At 53.4% G+C, this 20,290-nt stretch overlaps 2 protein-coding genes across 2 annotated transcripts; both read right to left on the bottom strand.

Moving 5' to 3' along the window:
* Positions 1–5,335: 5,335 nt before the first annotated feature.
* FOXL1 (forkhead box L1) lies at positions 5,336–7,868 on the bottom strand. The gene has a single exon (XM_064386935.1). It carries the CDS (start codon positions 7,780–7,782, stop codon positions 6,970–6,972), a length of 813 nt encoding a protein of 270 aa, XP_064243005.1. The 5' UTR covers positions 7,783–7,868; the 3' UTR covers positions 5,336–6,969.
* A 6,421-nt stretch (positions 7,869–14,289) lies between these two features.
* FOXC2 (forkhead box C2) lies at positions 14,290–17,213 on the bottom strand. Its single transcript, XM_064386934.1, has one exon. The coding sequence runs from the start codon at positions 16,679–16,681 to the stop codon at positions 15,191–15,193; it is 1,491 nt and encodes a 496-aa protein (XP_064243004.1). The 5' UTR covers positions 16,682–17,213; the 3' UTR covers positions 14,290–15,190.
* Positions 17,214–20,290: the final 3,077 nt, after the last annotated feature.

Below are 20,290 nucleotides of genomic sequence, written 5' to 3'. Positions count from 1 at the left end.
AAGAGACCTTAAAAAATCATCTTGTTCCACCTCTGCCGTGGCAGGGACATCTTCCAGTGTCCCAGGGTGCTCCAAGCCCCATCCAATCTGGCATTGGACACTCCAAGGGATCCAGGGGCAGCCACCTGTGCCAGGGCCTCACAAAGAAGAATTTCTTCCTAGTATCCAATCCAATTCTCTTCTTTTCCATTGTAAAGCCATTCCCCCTTTTCTGTCACTCCAGTTCTGATGAAGAATCCCATTCCAGCTTCCTCGTAGCTTTTCCAGATACTGGGAGGTGCTGTGAGATCTCCACACAATGTTCTCTTCTCCAAGCTGAGCAGTCCCACCACTCTCAGCCTGTCTTCAGAGAGGAGATGCTTTAGTCCCCTTATCAACTTTGTGGCCTCATGTGGACTTTTCCCAACAGCTCCACGTTCTCGCCTTGGGGGCACCAGGACAGGATGAGAGGTGGGGTCTCACAAGAGCAGAGCAGAGGAGCAGAATCCCCTCCCCTGAGCTGTTCTCAAGTTGGTTTTCAGGTGGAACAGGGAAGGGCAACACCGGAGCTCTCCTCCCTTTAATCTTCTGCAGGAAGAGGACCGTGACCACCCAATCCAACCCTGCACAGCTCAGGCTACAGAGAAAGGCACAACAAGAAGTGAGAGAAAGTAGAGATGGCAAAACACAACTTTTCCCATTTTATCTGTTTACCTTTAGGGAGGTGGATGCTCTCTGGTGCCCAGTCCTCACTTCTGGTTGGGGTTCTGCCGTGCTGAGGGACGGGTGCAGCAGCAGCTGGGACACGTGGCAGGGCAGCACCAGCTTCTGCAGGGGATGAAGAGCTCCTTACACACTGTGAGATCCCAAATCCATCACATGGAGCCTAATGAGGGGGCTGAGCCAGGCCAGATACAACTGTTTAACAGTTTATTTTAACCATCCAATGAGAGCGAGACAACTTAAAAGGATTCATGCTGCCAACAATCTTTTCCTTTTTTTTTTTCTCTCTTCTTCCCCTCCTTGCATGGCATTTGTTAGAAATCAGGATTTTTCTTAACTAAATGTCTTGTGGTCTCCTTAGCTTTGTTTCTTAACAGGGTTGTCTTTATGTTAGTTTTCTTTGGCTTCCCAATAGAAGAGTAACAGATTTCTTTTGAAGTTTTTATTGATGAATGAGCTCCTATAAATAACTCTCTGTGGCAGCAGCTTGATCTCAGAGTTTACTCTGGAATAATAGTAGCAATGGGAATGGAGGAAATTTATGGCAGCATGACATGAAATAGTTTAATGGGCTTCATACTGTTTAACTTAATCTTTACAGATGTAAAAACAGAAATACAATTATTGTAACAACTATTATTACATATTGCTCTTCTAAGGAAAACAGAAACCCAGTAAGCAATTGGAGATAGGTAGTGAAGAATTAGGGGGTCCAGCTCACCGTGGATTTGGGAATTACTGGGTTGGGCCAGTGGATTGGCAAAGCCTCATCTGGGAAGGATGGGTCTGCAGGTGGGATTTGGCACTGCCATGGAAACCTGAGGCACGGGATGCAGGTGCTGGAAGCTGGAAGTGGAAGTGGTGGAGCTCTGACTTTGGAAGAAGAAATCAACCCTGTGTTTTGTTCCACGCCCCCTTATTCCACCTGTGTGCTTGGGGAGGAGCTGATCCCAATCCCACCAAAGGCTATGGGGGTTCTTGGACACATCCCTTGTGCCCTGCAGCCCCATGAGGGGCACAGCTGGAATCCTCCCACTTCAGGAGCAGAAACATTCCACTCACAGCAACCCAAGGGTGGGAAGGATGGAGGGAGATGATGAAAAGTCACCTGATGAAAGAGAATTCAACTGTTTATCATATCTCTGCTCATCTTCCCATCATGGGTTTGCTCAGGTCTCTCAGACAATGCCACTTGAGGCAAAGGTGACCCAGATGTGCCTCTTTAAGCTGTGGAAGCTTAAGAAAGTGAAAAATTTCTGTCTAAAAAGACATAAAAATTTTCATAAATTTCTTCATGAAAATTTTCTGTCTAAATATCCAACCCAGAGGTTGGCTGGCATTTCACCAGCCCAACATCCAGCTGGGGGATGTTTGAACCAATGTGCAAGGGGTGGGTGTAAAATCCAGTATCAGAATTACTAGGAAAGGTCACAGGACCTAATCCAAACCTGAGATTTGGCTCATGCCCAAGCCCAGCTCCATTTGCTTCTCGGTGCTTCGCAAAGAGCTTGGGTAAATATTGAAACATGTTGGTGCTCTGCGTAATTTCTGTAAAAAAAAAACTGACAGCTTTTGTTTCCTCCTTGAGGAAGCATTATTTGAAACCAAACTGCAGTGAAAATTATCAGCATTGTGCTTTTCCAACTGTCTGTTCAGTGGGAAATTTGCATCCTCCAATCCACGGAAATCGCCCGTGCGAGAAAGAGCTCACAAATTCTCCCTCAATTTCCAAAAATGTGGGAAAGTTTATTTATTTCTCCATGCATTCCTGATTCGCAATGTGCTCTCTAAAAATGTCGCTAAGATTTAGGCTAACCGAGCTCATGCTAAATTTAGCAACTATATTTTAAATAAACATTCTTTACGCTTTGCTGAGCCGGCTTTGAAGCTGGCTTAAAACAAATCGTGTTCGCATGAACATGAGCAGTGTTTGACTTTGGCCTAAGAGAACATCTGAATAAGTAATAATGTATTATTCGCTGTAATCCGAAAATGAGATTTTAGAGGTCTCATTCAGTCAATTTAGGAGAGATTCCTGTGAGGGATAGCGAATCAGGCCTGGATTATTTCTGGAAGGGCCCGTTCTGTTCTCTCTGACCACACAAAACTTCCTTTTGGTGTCTTGTTAGACACTGGGGCTGCGAGGCTCAGTGAAATCAGCTGTGACTTAGCACGCACTGCATTTGAGGAATCTGGCCCATTTTAAAGCACTTAATGATTTGTCTGGATAAAGCACTAAAAATATACTGTGGGGAGCAATTATGCAACGTCCAGACTGATGGATTGCATAACCTCTTAGACCTTTTCCATCTGTAACTTCTCTCATTCTGTGATCTTGTCTTCTTGGTCTTTCACTTCAAATCAAATATGTGATCTGTTTAATATCCTGAACGCTGTCTCCTGGGAGATCTCTTCTCTGGGTGTGTGGGGCTATGAATCAAGTGAGGAAGCAGATCCTTCTTCCCTTTTTTGCTTCAGGAATTGGCTGCTCCTCACACCAGGCTTAGGAGCAGCCAGCAGGAAGCCAGTGGGTTTTGGTGTGGAAAGGGATGATCCCTCCTTTGTGTGTTTTCTGTGGTAAGGAATGGAAAGAGAATTAACTTTTAAAATGGGGGAAGGAGAAGAGGCTACAAAGTCCCTGAGATTTATGGCACCTTGGAATCAGGCATGGAGTCAAGCCACACCTTGACTGACAAACCCTGAAAGTGGCTTATGCTCATGCTTAAATACTTGATTATATTTTATGCATGCTATGAGACCAACTTTAGGAGAACACACACTGAGCCTATTTAAAGACTGGAAGCCCCATTTATGAGGAATTAAAGTCCAGCATTATTTTAATATGCCCAATTTTCAGTTCCCCTCATAGGAAACTCACGTTTGGAGCAAAACCCCTCTGGGAACCAAACAACTCCTCTGTGAGCCTCTCCCACTCTGTGATCTCCTTTCTCCTAGGAGTTAAAATTGGCTGCAGAGCTGGGAGATGGGAAACCTTGCTGGGCTGGGAGAGGTCATTCCTCTGCAGAGGAAGGGGAAGGCATCTCCATCGCCCACACAGGCAGTGTGCTGTTTATTCTGCATCCCAGGCTACTTCCACTTCTCCCCAGTATTCCAGACTGGTGTTTATAGCCAGCCCTGAGAGGTTGGGAAAGGCAGGAGGAGGAAGATTCCAGGGATGAGCAAAATGCTGGGTGGCAGTTCTGTGCTTGGCAGCTGTTTTTTTGGCTTGTGAAGCAGGTGTGAAACCATTGGCACCAATTCCTTGCAGTTTCTCAGGTCCTTGATGTTTCCGTGGCACCAAAATCCACGTGGATGTGGAGAGGATTAAAGGATGCTCAGCCCCATCCAAAGGGCAGGGATTGGTGAATTGACTGCACACTCATTGCTCTGCTGTTGTTTTTACTGTGTGTTTTTATTTTATGTTTTTACTGTATGTTTTTATTGTACCATGACTTCTCCCCTCTCTATAAACAGATGACGTGCAGAAGCCGTGTGTGGTTACTCATCCAGCCTGCTGGCAATAAGACCCTTTTTCTTGGTATTTATCCCCTGTTACAGCACTGGCCTGATCCCAATTAATTCCAAATTGCCCCTCAGAACTGCTCACCGGGTTCTGAGCTCATTGGAGTTAGTGTCACTTTTGTGCAAAGCATGTTAAGTTTACTAATTTCACTCCCTCAAGCGAAACCAAAATCAAGCTCAATGTGGCTTTTAAAGGCTGCAGCTGTACTTGGTCCCACTCCACTCCACCAAAACAGAAATAAGATCAAATGTCAAAGCAAAGCTTCACAAAGAAACAAATTCCCATTGCACAGAAAAAGCTGGGTCTCCAAAAAAAAAGTGTCTGTGATAAAAATATACATGGTGTATTAAACTGAGACTCACTTTTTTTCACCACTGAAAAACTGCTCTTGTGCAGAAAGGGCTCAGACAGAGAGTGCTCCCACACGTGTGAGTAGGAAAGGAATAAAAGCCCTGTTTGCAGGTCCAAAAAGGTATTTTGGGGGCTGGAATAGGAGCTGAGAGGTGACAAAAGTGGAGGTCACAGCTGGGAGGCCAAGTCAGGAGAAAGGGAAACAGAGGAGCTGAAGATGCAGGTTAAAAGTGCTGACTGAGAGCACAAATATCCAGTTTTGGGGGGTGAAACCTTTCCATGGGCCAGGCTGTGGGACACCAGGGATGCAGGGAAGGGCTTGATGGAGACCCAACAAACAAATCCTGGGAGGAGCATCAACCTCCCACCCCACCCCGAGCCCAAATCACCCCTCAGGGGTGCAGGGAGGACCTGAGGGCTCTGCTGGGCTCATCTTCCTCCCCCTTCACCTTGCTGTCCCCTCCCAGACCCCAAAGGGGCTGCTGGTGTCAGTGCCAGCCTGGAATGGAAGCCCCTGGCCAGCTGGCCCCTTCTGTACCTGTCCCTAATGCCACCCAGGAGTGGCACTGCAGGGCCAGGGTGGCACACAGGGACATTTAACCCTCTCAGCACTCACCCAGCCCCGGGAGTTCTGGTGGGGCAGTGACACCTTCACAACCTTGTGCAAATATTTCTTCATTTTCTAATGCAGTGCCAGGACTTTAAACAATGGGCTCAACAGATATTCAAACAGCAGCTGTCAGAAATAGGAAGCTAATAAGGGATTTTATTAAAAGAAAGTCTATTTTGTATATTTTTATTCTCTTTTTTTCACATTGAGAAGCTCCAGTTCAGCCAGTCCAGGGATCTGCCTATGAGCATCCTTTTTTTGGGGAAGCTAAATAACAGTTCTCACCTTTTGGAGATTTTTCTGTCCTTCCCCACGTGAGAGCTCTTTCCCTTGGGCTGGAATGAGCAACCCTGGTCCAAACATCAAGGAAATGATGCCAACCTTACTCTGCAAAACTGAACCAAAACTCACCTGAAAACCCCACATTTCCAATATCCAGCTGCTCATTTAAGACCAAGCTTGGCTTTTGAGACAGAGTGGGATGAAAGAAGGGGAAGAGAAGGAGGAACAATCATTTTGGGAAAGATTTCATCCGTTTCAAGGAACAGGCAATTTCTCAGGAGCCTTTTTGTAGCCTCTCCCATCTTTCTGTGGCCCATCACATCAGCACCAGGATATTTGCAGCAGGCCCCACTCCTCCATCCTCCAGCACAAGCTAAGGGGTGTTTCACATCACACCAGCCACAATCCTGAACAAAAATACCTTTATTGGATATAGGTTTGGTTTCATAATGAAAATTGAGAATATAATATTTTTCCCCAAAAGAGCATTTATCCACGAATATACAAAAAGCCTGTATTTACGGCAAACAAAAATACAAAATATTCCTGATTTCTTGCAACGTGTTGGGATTCTTCCTTCTTTACAAAAAACAAAAAAAACAAAAACAAACCAAAAAAAAACTTTAGAAATGTAGCTGATGTCTCTTTTCTTTTTTTTTTTTCCCTGGTATTTCTCCTGTCCTCCACAACCCTGCCTCACTCTTTTTTTGGTCAGAAGCAACCGATCCCAGTAAGAGATGGAACAAGACAAATCTCCGTGTTTGCTCATCCATCCCCTTTTTTTTTTTGGCCCCATCCGTGAGCAGAAACCCTGTGAGGATGCTCCAAAGCAGCAGTGCTGAGCAGGAAACCAGTTCCACACCATGCTGGGTCAAAGCAAGCAGGAATATTCAGGGTGAGCCTGGATTGCTTGGTCTGCCACGAGCTCAGCTCCAGTTACCCACTGGGAGGACTGGGCCAGTGGGGAAGGTCAGGAATTGTTATGTGTCTGTGGGTATTCATGGCAAAATTATGGATATTATTAATACCTGTGGGTACTGATGGCAAAACAAAACTCAGCCTCCTCCCCCCGGGATGGGGCTTGGCTTTCAAAGGAAAAATAAAAGAAGAAAACAGAGACCTGAAGGGCTGGAGGGAAACCTGCTCTGAGGAACCTGAGGGATGCAAGGACTAAAGGTGCAGAGCAAACCCCACGGGGCTTGGGGCCGGCGTGGGCATTGTCCCGGTGCTGCCTGCACCTCCACCGCCCTCGGGAACACAAAATCGCTTTTACCTTCCACAGTCGCTCGGGCAGGGGGTGCGAGGCACCCGCCAAAGAGAATCCGCAGCAAGACGCGCCTTGAAAATGCCCTGAAATCCTGAGTCACCTTTAAAACATCGCTTCGGGAGGGGGATTTTTAGCTCTTTACCCGCGTGGTGAGCTCTGAGTCCGATCTCTCTCCCCCCCACCCCACCCCGGAGCAGCGCTCGGGGGCGTGGGGAGCGTTAATTGCGGGGACAGCTACTGGAAATTAAACACCGCCTCGGAGAAGTGCAGCGGGAAGCAGGAGAGGAAGGGGATGCCGATGTGGTAAAGCCTCCCGTGCACCTGGGAGTCGAGCATGAGGGACGCGTTGAGGGCCGGCCCGACGCCGCCGCCGGCCACCAGCGAGCCGGGGGGGCTCTCCTTGGGGGCTGCCCCGGGCGGCCGCAGCCCCTGCGCCAGGATGCTCTCGATGCTGAAGCTGCGGCCCCGGGATCCGCTGCCGCTCTTGTGCGGCGGGGCGGCAGCGGGGGGCAGCGGGGGCAGCCCCCCGGGAGGAGCCGCGGTGCCCCCGGCCGGGCGCGGCTCGCCCGGCTTGGCCCGCTTGGGCTCGGGCGGGCCGGGCTGCTCGGCGCCCCGGGCGTCCGGAGGGCTCGCGGCTTTGGGCTTCCTCTTCCTGCGGCGGTAGTTGCCGTTCTCGAACATGTCCAGGCAGCGCGGGTCCAGGGTCCAGTAGCTGCCCTTGCCGGGCCGGCCCTTCTCGCGGGGCACCTTGACGAAGCAGTCGTTGAGCGAGAGGTTGTGGCGGATGCTGTTCTGCCAGCCCTGCTTGTTGTCGTGGTAGAAGGGGAAGCGGTCCATGATGAACTGGTAGATGCCGCTCAGGGTCACCTTCTGCTCCGGAGCCTCTTTGATGGCCATGGCGATGAGGGCGATGTAGCTGTACGGGGGTTTCTGAGGGGGGTCCTGCCGGGACATCGCCCCCCCGGGGGCGAAGCCGAGCGCGGCGGGCAGGTAAACCATGGACGGGCTGCCCAGGGGGGAGAGGTGGCTGCCGTAGAGGTGGCTCATGGCCGGCGGGCTCGCAGCTCCTCTTCTTCCCCCTCGGAGCCCAGCGAAGGGACGGGGTAGGGCAGGAACGTGGGGCGAGTCCACCGGGGAGCTGTTTGTGCGAGCTCAGCTCGCAGCCCTGCCTGAAGGAGCTCGCTCTGCCTCTGTCCCTGCTTCATAGCTCTTAAAAAAAAAAAAAAAAAAAGGGAGGAAAAAAAAAAAAGTTAAATAATTGTTGTAAGTTTGCTATTATATGTTGACTTAGCGCTGGAAAATAAATTGTCTCTGATAAACAGTCGTTTGTGTTCTCAGCCCACCCACATTAATTAAAATTTCATTGCTACAAAACTCCGAGCTCTCTCCACGTGTCTCGCTGGTACCAGCCAATGGTCTCCGGGTTATTCCTTCATTTGTTTATAGAATTAGTCTGTTGATAAGTCTGCCCACCCAAGTCGAATCAAGCTGTGTTTATTTGGAAAAATTTCCGGGCACCCAATATATAAACGCACTGATCTGATGTTTGAAATATCACGTCCACCCTTTGACGCTGTAAGCACACACAGCAGAGCAGGATGTTCGCTGCTGGAGCTGGGGAGCAGCGGGCAGGGATCCCCGCAGCAAAACTGGGGCATTCAACAGCGCAAAAATTAAAAAAGAATTAAAGAAAGGAAGAGAAAGGGGTGGATGAGGGGAGGAGCAGAGCTGCGATGGCGAGGGAGGAAAAGGGAAGGGGGATCAGGTGTGGAGGGGTCCTTGGCACCTCCGTCTCCCGGGTTTCCCCCCGAGGAGACCCCCGGGGACGGGCGAAGGGGGACCCCCGGTGCAGCCCCGCTCGCAGCCCGAGCAGGCAGAGCTGCAGCAAAAGGGGAATTTGGCAGGCCCGGCGAGGAGGGTCAGTATTTGTGAATGCGGGCCTGTTGCTTTATATTATGTACTTTCCTGTTTATAACAAGGAGGGGGATTATAACAACTTTACAAGTGCACACAGCTGGCCGGTGCTTACATTAGGAATTTGTGATGCTCTTTTTCTGTATAAACGTCCAGGTTTGGGGCTGTGTTTTCTGTTGTCGGATTTTTATTTTTTTTTTTAACATTTACTGACGTAACAGCTTTAATCCGAGGCCCCGAGGGATTCCGAGGCAGTTGGAGGTGTCGCCTGTGTCCCCAGTCCCCCCGCGGGTTTAGACCGGCGGGACCCCCTGTCCTGTGGAGCATCTTTTCTCCGAGGGAGGGAAGAAGAGGCCTGAGGGGGATCCTATCCTTTCCTCCTTCACAGAGAAACATCCCAGCAGCGCAGCTCCCACGGGCCTGCCGGCATTTTTACCTGGCAGGGGAGGAGGTAAAAGCCGAGCTCCGGGTGTCCCCCAGCACCGCCCGGCCCTGGCGATGCCGTGCCCGGATTTCCCTGCAAGTTCCCCTTCATCCATGGGGTTTCTGCCCCAATGTCTCTCCCCTGTCGCGAGAAGGATTTTTCATCCCCGGGGTAAAACCCAGCGCGATGCTGTGGAGCCCTGAAGCCTCCAGGAGAGCCTGGGAAACGCAGCCGGGGTGCGCAGGGAGGCGGCTTCTCGGGGGGGGGGGGTGTGGGGGTCTCCCCTCTCACTGGCTGGAACTCACCCCTCCAACACCGCCCTCGCCCCTAAATCCGCATCCCCCCCGCGCCCTGCGGCCCCCGGGAGCTGCAGCACCCGCCCGCCGTGCCAAAAGCTCAGTAAACCCCCAAATAAATAAAGAGAGAGGTGAAAGGAGGGGTCTGGCGGAGCAGCCCCGCCGCCCCTGGAGCATCCCCGGCGGGGAGGGATGGAGCAGAGCGCTGCTCCGAGCCACCCGGAGCATCCTCAGAGCAGCCAGCGAGGGTCTTCCCCCCTCAGCCTCCTCCTCTCCGCACCTCGGGGAGTCCCCCGCTGCTTGAGACGCTCCAGGCGCGGATTAGTAGAACAATAAATACTCGCGTGTACGGCAGGAGACAGTCACAGGGCTCCCGCTCTCTCCCCGAGCTCCCTCCCCCAGCCAAATTCTTGTTTTCCCCTCTTGGCGGTGGGAAATCCTTGGAGGCGGGGACGCGGCTTTTCTCTCCGCTCCTTCTTCCCAGCTCATGTGCTGCGTGTTATCCCTGGTGTCCCTTCCCTGCCGGCGGCATCGCTGGAGCTCTTCAGCTGCGTTATCCGCACGGGATCAGCCTCCGAGAGGCTCCGACGGCTGCGGGGGGGCCGGGGGAAAGCGACAGAGGGGAGTTCTCCTTGATGCTGTTGGTACCGTCGCTCTTTCTCTAAACAGAAGAAAAATTAAAAAAAAAAAGAAAAAAGAAAAAAAAAAAAGAAAAACACACACACACACACACACACACACAAAAAAAAATAAAATAAACAAACAACGCGGAGCCGGCGATGGAGGCGCTCCTGGATGGGTTTCCCCTCCTCTCCAGCTGACGAGCCCCTTTTAAAGCAGCAGCCAGGAGAGATCCCGCCCGGAGCCCCCGGCGGGAGCAGGGCGCAAATGAGCTCTCCCCGTTCCTGCTGCATCCCGGGAAACGGGGAAAGAAAGGGTGGAAATCAGGGATTCCCAATCCTGCTGCACCTAAGGATTGGGGAGCAGGGGTGGAAATCAGGGATTGCCATTCCTGATCCATCCCGGGAAATGGGAAAGAAGGGGTGTGAATTAGAGCTCCCCTTTCCTGCTGCATCCCGGGAAAGGGGGGAAGAAAGGGCGGAAATCGGGAATTCCCAATCCTGCTGCATCCCAGCCTTGGGGGGAAGAAGGGTGTGAATCAGAACTCCCCATTCCTGATCCACGCGCGGAAATGGGGAAGAAGGGGTGTAAATCAGTGAAGGGGTGTAAATCAGTGATCCCCATTTCTGATCCATCCCAGGAAATGGGGAAGAAGGGGTGTAAATCAGTGAAGGGGTGTGAATCAGTGAAGGGGTGTAAATCAGTGATCCCCATTTCTGATCCGTGCCGGGAAATGGGGGGAGCAGGCTCCCCACTCCTTCTGCATCACAATTTGGGGAGCAACAAGGGCTGTAAATCAGCGATCCCCACTCCCGCATTAGTCCTGCCCAGGGAAAATGGGGTGTAAATCAGAGCTCCTCATTCCTTCTGCATTGCGGGAAATGGGGGAAAGGGGGTGTAAATCAGAGCTCCCTATTTCTGCAGCACCCGAGGATGTGGGGAGCAGGGCAAAAAACAGCGCTCCCCACTCCTGCTGATTGCCAGCCTGGAGGGAGCAGGAATGTAAATCCATGATCCCCATTCCTGCCGCATCCCGGCCTGGGAGAGAGCAGGGGTGTGAATTTGAGCTCCCCATCGTGCCGCATCCCAGCCGGGCTCCTCAGGGATGTGACCCAGAGCTCCCCATCCTGATGCATCCCAGCCGGGCTCCTCAGGGATGTGACCCAGAGCTCCCCATCCTGCTGCATCCCAGCCCGTGCTCCTCAGGGATGTGACCCAGAGCTCCCCATCCTGCTGCATCCCAGCCGTGCTCCTCAGGGATGTGACCCAGAGCTCCCCATCCTGCTGCATCCCAGCCGTGCTCCTCAGGGATGTGACCCAGAGCTCCCCATCCTGCCACATCCCAGCCGTGCTCCTCAGGGATGTGACCCAGAGCTCCCCATCCTGCTGCATCCCAGCCGTGCTCCTCAGGGATGACCTCCCGGAGCTGCTGCCCCTCTCCCCTGGCCGGGCACAGATGCCAGGTCGCTCGGTACCCCCGGGATCAGGGATGGATTTCCTTCTCTCCCGGCCTTCCAGTGCCGGGTGTGGATTTTCTGCGAAGTCCCTTCGGAAATGACAGAAGAGCTCGTGGCCTTCCCCAAAAACCGCTCGGCCGGCTCCGTCCCACGAGTTCCAGGGAAGGTGGGATTGCTGGGAGGGACGAGGCAGCTCTGCTGGGCTGTGCGGAGGCCTGGGGGGATTCCTGGGGGGATTTCTGGAGGGAATGTGTTCCACCCGGGGCCTGGAGCACCAGGGAAACGCTCCCTTGACTGGGCTGTGGGGATGAAATGGAAAACTGCTGGCTCTGCTCCCCAAGACCGAAACTGGCTGGGGTTTGGGACAGGTTTGCAAACCCGGTGTGAATGGGAATACAAGAAAAAAAAAATATATAGGAAACCCATCCATCATCCTCATCCTCTTCCCGGAGCCGCCCTGAGCCCCAGCCCGGGGCTACCGGCCCTACAGCAGCACCAGCCAGTCCCGGGGCCAAGCCTGACCCGGGGGAGAGGGGCTGTGCGGGGTTTGTGCTGCTCCTTCAGAGGGCTGCAAGCCAAATCTGGTCATGGCTGCCTCCAAAAGTTACCCCGGGCCTTCCTCCTTCCTTCACTTCTTCCCTCTGCTCCGGCCAGGCTGGAGTCACCTGTCGCGACAGATTCTGATCGAGGTACCGAGATCCCTATCGCGGCTTTTAAACTGTCACCAAAGGATCCTCTCAGCTCCCCTGCGACACCAGCCCACCCCAAAGGGCTCTCGTGAGACACCAGCCCACCCCAAAGGGTTCTCATGAGACACCAGCCCACCCCAAAGGGTTCTCATGAGACACGAGCCATCCCAAAAGGTTCTCCTGCGACACCAACCCACCCCAAAAGGTTCTCCAGAATCACCACCCCACCCTAAAGGGCTCCCCTGCGACACCAGCCCACCCCAAAAGGCTCTCGTGAGACACCAGCCCACCCCAAAAAGGCTCTCCAGAATCACCAGCCCACCCCAAAAGGTTCTCCCGAGACACCAGCCCACCCCAAAGGGCTCCCCGTGGGGTGTTTGGGGTTCGGGCAGGGGGGCACAGCAGAGGGACGATGCTCGCAGCCCCCCAGGAGCGTTCCAGAGGGACGGGACACGGGACAGGACAGGGGACAGGACAGGGGACAGGACAGGGGACAGGGGACGGGAGCGACGCAGATCCCGTGCGGGAGTGACCTGCGGGGCGAGGTGGGGAAATAAACACCAAAAAAAAGGAGTTTTGGGGGAAAAGGGACGCCAGGAACTGTCCAGCAGCAGGCGGGGGAGGCTGCAGAGCCCTGGGGGTGTCCCGGGTCCCACTCCCGCATCCCATCCCTGCCTGAGGAGAAGGGTCCCCAAATTCCCAGCGCCCTGGTGGGAAGATGTGGGAGCGATCCCGGCATCGCTCGAGGCGTGTGGGAAAAGCCACAGCAGCACCTGACTTCAGCCCTCTCCCCCCACAGCCACCCCGGGGTCCACGCAGGAAAAAAATCCCACGGAAAGACAGTCTGGACTGGGGAGGAATTCTTTCCCAATTCGTATTTTCTCCCCCTTTTCCTCCTATTTATTTTCTTTTTACCGTTTTGCTCCCTTTATTTCCCTATTTTTTAATCCTTCACACTCTGTGTTTTCTCTTATTGAGAGAGGACTTTGACTTTTATTTCATAAAAAAATAATAAAAAAGAAGAAAATATAAAATTAGATTAAAAACACCCTCTAAGAGCCAGGAAAAACGGCGAGGAGCATTTCTACAAGAATGTTCCTTAAAATACAGATCAAGTGAGGTTCGGACATTTTTTTCTCATTTAAGTCGAGAGTTTCGCTGCTTTTTGCCAGCTTTCAAGCGCAGGCGAAATTTAACCGGTCAAAACCAATTTAAATCATCGATTTCAACAGCCTGACGTGGGTATAACCCCTCCCGAACCAAAAAAAAAAAAAGGGTTTTGAGGGGCACTGGGGGGCTGCGGGAGGTGGGATGGGGCACGGTTGGGATTTTTCCCCTCGAAATGCTGCATGGATGGGATTTTACAGCTGGAAAAGGAGCCTGGCTCCAGAGAGCTGCCTTTGAAAAGCTCCAAAGACCTCCTAAACTCGGCTTTAGGCTTTGCCGGCATTCCCAGGCTGTCGGGATTGCTAAATCCGGCGTTTTACCCTGGATTAAAAGGCTTGAACAGGTTAAAGGATGATTTGGGAAAAGCCAGAATACCTGGCAGTGCCCGGCCTCGCGATCAGGAGCTTCAATAGCTGAAGAAAAAGCCCAAAATCAGCCAATTCTTCAAACCAAGAGGGGATTTCAAACCCGAAATGATTCTCGAGTGAACTTTCCACCTTTCTAAGACTCCGCAGCGAGGCCGGGTTGGAATGACGGCTCTCACTCCCAGGCGCTGGGGATTCCTTGCAAGAAAACCAAATAAATAAAATAAATGGATTTTTTGGGGGAGTGGGTGTTTGCTGCCCTGGAAAGAGCCCCGCGCTCGCAAGGACGGGGCGAGAGGAGCAGGAATTCCCCTCCCTGCGCCTCCTGTTTTCCTGTTTTCCCCATGGCAGGCCTGGGAAAACTCCCGAAATTTCACGCTGGAAGGGATTTGGGATTGAGGGGGCTCAGCCCCGCCGTGGTTTTCCTTCCCCACCCTCCCCGCTTGTACAATTCCAGCTCTTCACGTGAGTTCAACCTTGTCTCCGAGAAAGAAAACTCTCAGAAAGCTTCAGGAAAATCGGTTTTGTTTTAAAATCAACCTCTGCCACGTTTTCTGCGTGAAGGAGGAAAAAAAAAACCTGTTAAAAAATCCCCAGTTTATACACAGAGAAGCGCCAGACTTGGAGCAGAAAAAACCAGCATGGATTTATTTTAAGGTAAGTACAACAATTAGGACCACATAAGACAAACGAACTTTGAAGCAGGTTAAAGCAAATAGTCCTTAGAAATGGTAAAGGTGAAATCTATTATACAAAACATCACACGTCGTAAATAATAATAAAAAAGTATCAGATACTTTGTCTATTTTTTTCCTTAAAAAAAAAAATCCACCAGCAAAAAATAAATTATTTCCTCGTCTTGCGAAAAGAACAGCTCTAAAACGAAAGAAAATCTATTGCATAATTGTACACAGAAGAAGAAGAAATCACTTGTCATGAATTTGGAAGTTAGGAACCGTTGGGCGAGACAAAAATAATCCAGTGAACTCAACTTTAAATATTATATTAATGGCTCTGAAAATCAGCCTGATTAGAAATCCACATATTTTTTACAGCACAACAGAGAACTCAAAAAATACCCAGGACATATATTTATATATATATTTATAAACTTTTTTTTTCCTTTTAAAACGTATAAATGGTCGTTGCGATATTGGTCCATAACTTATTTTTCTGAGACCCCCTATACTTTAGCATATAAAATTTGCCACTTTTAGATAGACATATATATATATAATTTTTTTAACCTTTTTCTTTTCTTTCTTTTTTTTTTTTTGTTTTGTTTTTCTTTTTCAAATGAGAGATCCCCCTTTTTTCAAGTAAAATCTACTTGTCCGGAATTTAAGGAAGCCTAAAAACGGGGCTTTTGGGATCTTCGAACTCTGTGGCCGCAAAGTCCACGGGGAAGCTGTCAGATTCATTTTTATTGCTGTGGGTTTCATTCTCCCGATCTTTTTTTAAAAATTATTATTAATAATAATTTTTTTTTTTTAAACGGGGCTAAGCTGGGGGTGTCGGCTACTCAGTACTTAGTGCAGTCGTAGGAGTAGGGGGCGGCGTGGCGGTATAGGGAGGGCGCGGATCTGTAGGGGATCTGACAGGCCGAGTTGCTGCTCACCTGATGCTCGCTCAGCGCCGCGCTCTCCATCCCCAGCCGGTGCGACGTGAACATTTCCCTCACGTTGGGAAAAGTCTGCTGCTGCGAGCCGAAAGTGTGCCCGGGCAGGTGGCTCAGCTCAGCGCCGTGGTTCAGGTACCAAGAAGAAGCCGCGGGCTGTCCCCCCGCCGCCCCTCCGCCTCCTCCTCCTCCTCCTCCTCCTCCTCCGCCGTGGGGATGCCCGGTGCCCAGCGCTCCGTCCTGCCCCGCGGGCAGGCTCAGCGTGCCCAGCGGCGACGGCGCGCCGCTGGGATGCTCCGCCAGCCCTTCCTCCAGCGGGGCGCACATGTGGGCCGGCCTGTCGCCGCTGTAGAGGCTCATGGCCCGCATGCTGCAGTGGTAGCTCCCACTAGTGTCCAGCGCCTGGCCGCACGCCGCGCCGTAGCCCGCTTGCCCCGCGGGGTAGCCCAGCGCCAGCCCGCCGCCCGTCCGGCCCGAGGCGGCACTCACCGGGCTCAGGTCGCCCGCGGGGGAAGTCCGCAGGGTCATGATGCTCTCCACGCTGAAGCCCGGCAGCCCGTTGCCGGCCGGGTGATGCTCGGGCAGCGCCGCGTCCGGCGAGGCGGCGGCGGCGGGCGGCGAGGCGGCGCTGCGGGGGCTGTCCCGCAGGGCCCCGCCGCTGGCCGGGCTCAGCGTCTCCACCTTGGTGATCACGGGCAGCTCGGGAGACGCCGTCTCGCTCTTGATCACCACCTTCTTCTCGGAGGCCGGCGCCGAGGCGGAGGAAGAGGAAGAGGAGGAGGAGGCTTCCTTGGGGAGCTCGGCGCCGGGCAGCCCGGGGGGCTTGGGCTGCTCCTTCAGCAGCCGCTCCCGGGCCTCCTCCTTCTCCTTGGAGACATCCTTCTTCTTGAAGCGTCTCCGGCGGCGCAGGAAGCTGCCGTTCTCGAACATGTTGTAGGAGTCGGGGTCCAGGGTCCAGTAGCTGCCCTTGCCCGGCTTCTTGTCGTCGCGGGGCACCTTGACGAAGCACTCGTTGAGCGAGAGGTTGTGGCGGATGCTGTTCTGCCAGCCCTGCTTGTTCTCTCGGTAGAAAGGGAAGCGGTCCATGATGAACTGGTAAATCCCATTGAGCGTGATCTTCTTGTCGGGGGCGTTCTGGATGGCCATGGTGATGAGGGCGATGTAGCTGTAAGGTGGCTTCACCAGGTCCTTGGGGGCGGTGGGCTGGTGCGGGTGGTAGGGGCCGTAGGAGCGCCCCATGCCCGCCGCGTACTGCTCGGCGTGGCCCGAATAGACGCTCATGGGGTTGCCCATGCCGCCGTAGGTCCCGGCAGCCCGGTAGTAGTTCTGCTCGCTTAAATACGGCACCACTCCCAAAGCGTTGGGGTCCGACACGGAGTAGCGAGCCTGCATCATGGAGAGGGGCTTGGAGGACAGGAGGAAGAGGAGGACGGTGGAAGGGCCTCACCCCCGTCCGGGACCCCTCCGCGGAGAAGGGAGACAGGGAGAGAGCGGCAGAGAAAGAGAGAGAGAGTCTCGGAGCCGAGCTCAATCCCAGCGTGTCCTCTAGCAGCGGCACGGCAGCGGCATCCTCCGGGTCGCCGGGGGCAGGGTGGTCTCTGGCGGCCTCTCCCTCCCTCTGTATGACTGTGATTCTGCTACACACGCCTACGGCCCGCGGCGGGCGCTGCTGCGGGGAGCTGGGCTGGTGGTGTAGGGGTGGGGGGGCAGTTCTCGCAGGAAAAGGGAATTAAAAAAAAAATAAAAATAAAAATAAAAAACAAAAGTGAAGAATTAAAAAAAAAATTAAAAAAAAACTTGGAAAAAAAATTTAAAAGGAAAAGACGAAGAAGCAGCCTTGCGGAAAACCCAGTCCTGGTCACAAGAGCGGCCCGAAGCGTTCCGGAGCCCCCGGAGGGGTGCGGGAGCCGCCGAGCTCCCTCCCGGCCGCGCTGCGCAGCTTCAAAACCGCCCCGCGCCGCCGCCGCGCTTTTACTCCCCGCCGGCCCCGCCCCGCGCCGCGCCCGCCAGCCAATGGCAGCGCGCGGCGCCGCGGCCGCAGCCAATGGGAGCGCGGGACGCGGCGGCGCTGGCGGGCGGCCCCCGCGCGCTCCCGGGCCGGGCCGGGCCCCGCGCCGGCACCGCGGCCCCTCCGCGCCCCTCCGGCGGGGCTCGGCCCCGAAAACAGCCCCAAAAACCAGCCCCGAGCCGCCCCCGGGATGTGCCCGCCGCCCGCCGCTCGCCGCTAACGGCGGGGTTTGTGAGCGCTGCTCGCGGGCAGGTTGGTGGCGGGAGCGGCGGCACCGCGCCGGTGTCGCGGTGTGCCCGCGGCCGGCGGGTCGTGCGTTTAAAATAGAAATATAATTTAAATATATTTAAGCGGAATTCGTGGGGACAGGCCGCCGGGCGCTCGCGCGGTGGCGGTGACATCGCGGTGTGCCGTCGTTGCGGGTTCAGAGGTTCCCCCGCCGCTTTGGGGGAGTTTGGGGATATTTTATTATTACAGAAAATACCCAACAAAACCAACAGAAAGCAGCGAGAACATTTAAGTGTCTGTATATTTTTATTTTTCGTTCCGGGCATTGAGGTGGATTTTCTCGTGCCTGTGAAATCCGCCCCTCTGCCCAGTCCCTAATGAGTTCATTAGAGGCAATCAGAGCGGGACAATTAGGGACGCGCGGTGACCAAGTGTAAACTCAAAGTGTCGGGGGAAGCTGCTGCGAATTGTTCTGTTCCACCCGGGAGAAGCGTGGATCTGCCGGCCGAAGGAGCCGAGGTGGGAAACCAGCGATTTCCCCGCTCCGCAGGGGAAAAAATAAAATAAATCAGATTATATCTATAATCAAAAACAGCGCTGCAAAATCGATCGGAGCCCGAAAAGAGCGAGATAAGGTCGGGATGAATTTGCTGTCACCTCGCTCGGGCTCCTTCCCGCCGCCTCCCCCGAGCCTGGCCGCTGCCGCTGCCATTCCTGAGCGGTGATTTTTGGGTTTCTTACACTGTAATTTTGCCTTGCCCTCCTTGCAATTTGTGTGGTTTCGTAAGGCTTTAAACAAAGATATTTTTTCCCCCAAAGTCGGGCTGGGATTTTGGCCGGCTGCTGGGATCCAGGGTCCCTTTCCCGCTCGCGGCTCCGGCCGTGGGAACCCGGCGGGGCTGTTAATTACCGGAGATTTTCTTAATAAGAAAGGAAACGATTTATGCGATAACTAAGGGGAGGGGAAAAAAATTAAATTATGAGGCAGCTCCTCTACAAGGAGGGATGGTTAAAAATTATCTGCGATGGAAAAATTCATTGGGGAGTTTCTCCGGGAGCTTCACAATTTTTATTTGGCTTTGACGGAAATAATTTTGAATGTTCGGGGAGGGTTTCATCCACCGAGAAAATGTCCGAGGTATTTTCTTTGGGAAAACAAATAGGGAATTCAGCGAGATAAAATTATACATTTTATGTAAATGTATGACCGTAAGAGAAAACTTTTTTTTTTTTTTCTGGAATCATTTGAGAACGACTTCACACTTTTATGTTCGGTTTTCAAATAAATCACATTTTTCACAACAACTTGGGCTGTGTCTCAGCGTACACAAGTACATGGGATTTATTTAACGATATAAGTTTATAAAATGCTGGAATTTTATAAAAGAGAGCTTGAGTAAAGCCACCCCTGCGGTGTCGCAGGGCTGTCCCTTCCTAGAAGCCTGGAGAAATATCCTTGGTGGAATCTTACCTCTCCTCGGCTGAAAATTGAATTTTTACAGAACCCCCAGAAGCAGCCAAAGTTCTCTGCTTGCTGCAGCTGGGCACCGAGCAGAGACCGAACCAGCGGGCTCGGAACAGCCCAAAATTCGAACGGCTCGAAGAAAACAAACAAACAAACAAAAAAATCAGCATTATGAAAAATACGGGGGGAGCGCGGAGAAAGGAGCCCCTTCGAGGAGGAGAGCGGGAGGCGCTTGGGAATGCGGGGTTCCCCCGCGGGGCTCCCCTCGCCCGGTTCTCCGGGGCAGCCGCCGGTTTTCCTCTCGCAGCCTTTACCGGCAGCGGCAGCGGCGCGCTCGGGGCGCCCCGAGGGCCGCTCCCGGGGCCGCTCCCGGCGTCATTCCCGGGGCCGCACCGGGACAGCTGCGGGGCCCTTCGCGGTGTCGCTCGGGGGCCATTCCCGGTCTGTTCCCGGGCCGTTCCCCGTGTCACTCCGGGGCCATTCCCGGGCCGTTCCCGGTGTCGTTCCCAGGGTCGTTCCCGGGCTGTTCCCAAGCCGTTCCCGGTGCCGCTCCGGGACCATTTTCTCGGGCTATTCCCGGTGTCCTTCCCGGTGCCGCTCGGGGACCGTTCCCGGGCTATTCCCGGTGTCATTCCCGGGCTGTTCCCAAGCCGTTCCCGAGCTATTCCCGGTGCCGTTCCCGGGCTATTCCCGGTGCCGTTCCCGAGCTATTCCCGGTGCCGTTCCCGGGCTATTCCCGGTGCCGTTCCCGGGCCCGCTCCGGTCTCACCTGCCCGCGGGGGCTCCGCGCGGCGTGTGTCGCCCCCCAGGGGACACCGCGGGGACTGCAGCGATCCCGGCACCGCCCGGCGCGGGGACAGACGGACAGGGACAGGACAGACAGAGGGACGGGGAGAGGACACAGGGACAGCGATGGGGACAGGGAGAGGCTGGGCAGGAAAAGAGGGAGAAGCGTGGGACAGAGGATGGCGGTGGGAGCAACGGAGAGAGGGTGAGTGGAGAAAATGAGTGGGCAAAGGGAGAGGAGAAGTAGGGAAGAAACGAGGAAGGAAGGAAGGAAACAAGGAAGGAGGAAACAAGGAAGGAAGGAAACAAGGAAACAAGGAAGGAAACAAGGAAGGAAGGAAACAAGGAAGGAAACAAGGAAACAAGGAAACAAGGAAGGAAACAAGGAAGGAAACAAGGAAGGAAGGAAACAAGGAAACAAGGAAGGAAACAAGGAAGGAAACAAGGAAGGAAGGAAACAAGGAAACAAGGAAGGAAGGAAACAAGGAAGGAAACAAACAAGGAAGGAAACAAGGAA

The sequence above is a fragment of the Passer domesticus genome, chromosome 12 (genome assembly GCF_036417665.1).
Source record: "Passer domesticus isolate bPasDom1 chromosome 12, bPasDom1.hap1, whole genome shotgun sequence".
In the NCBI taxonomy this organism is placed as follows: Eukaryota; Metazoa; Chordata; class Aves; order Passeriformes; family Passeridae; genus Passer; species Passer domesticus.
This window is presented reverse-complemented; position numbering and strand designations above follow the sequence as displayed.

Coding starts and splice junctions, on each gene's coding strand:
- FOXL1 (XM_064386935.1), bottom strand. CDS start 7,782: ATGAGCCACCTCTACGGCAGCCACCTCTCCCCCCTGGGCAGCCCGTCC.
- FOXC2 (XM_064386934.1), bottom strand. CDS start 16,681: ATGATGCAGGCTCGCTACTCCGTGTCGGACCCCAACGCTTTGGGAGTG.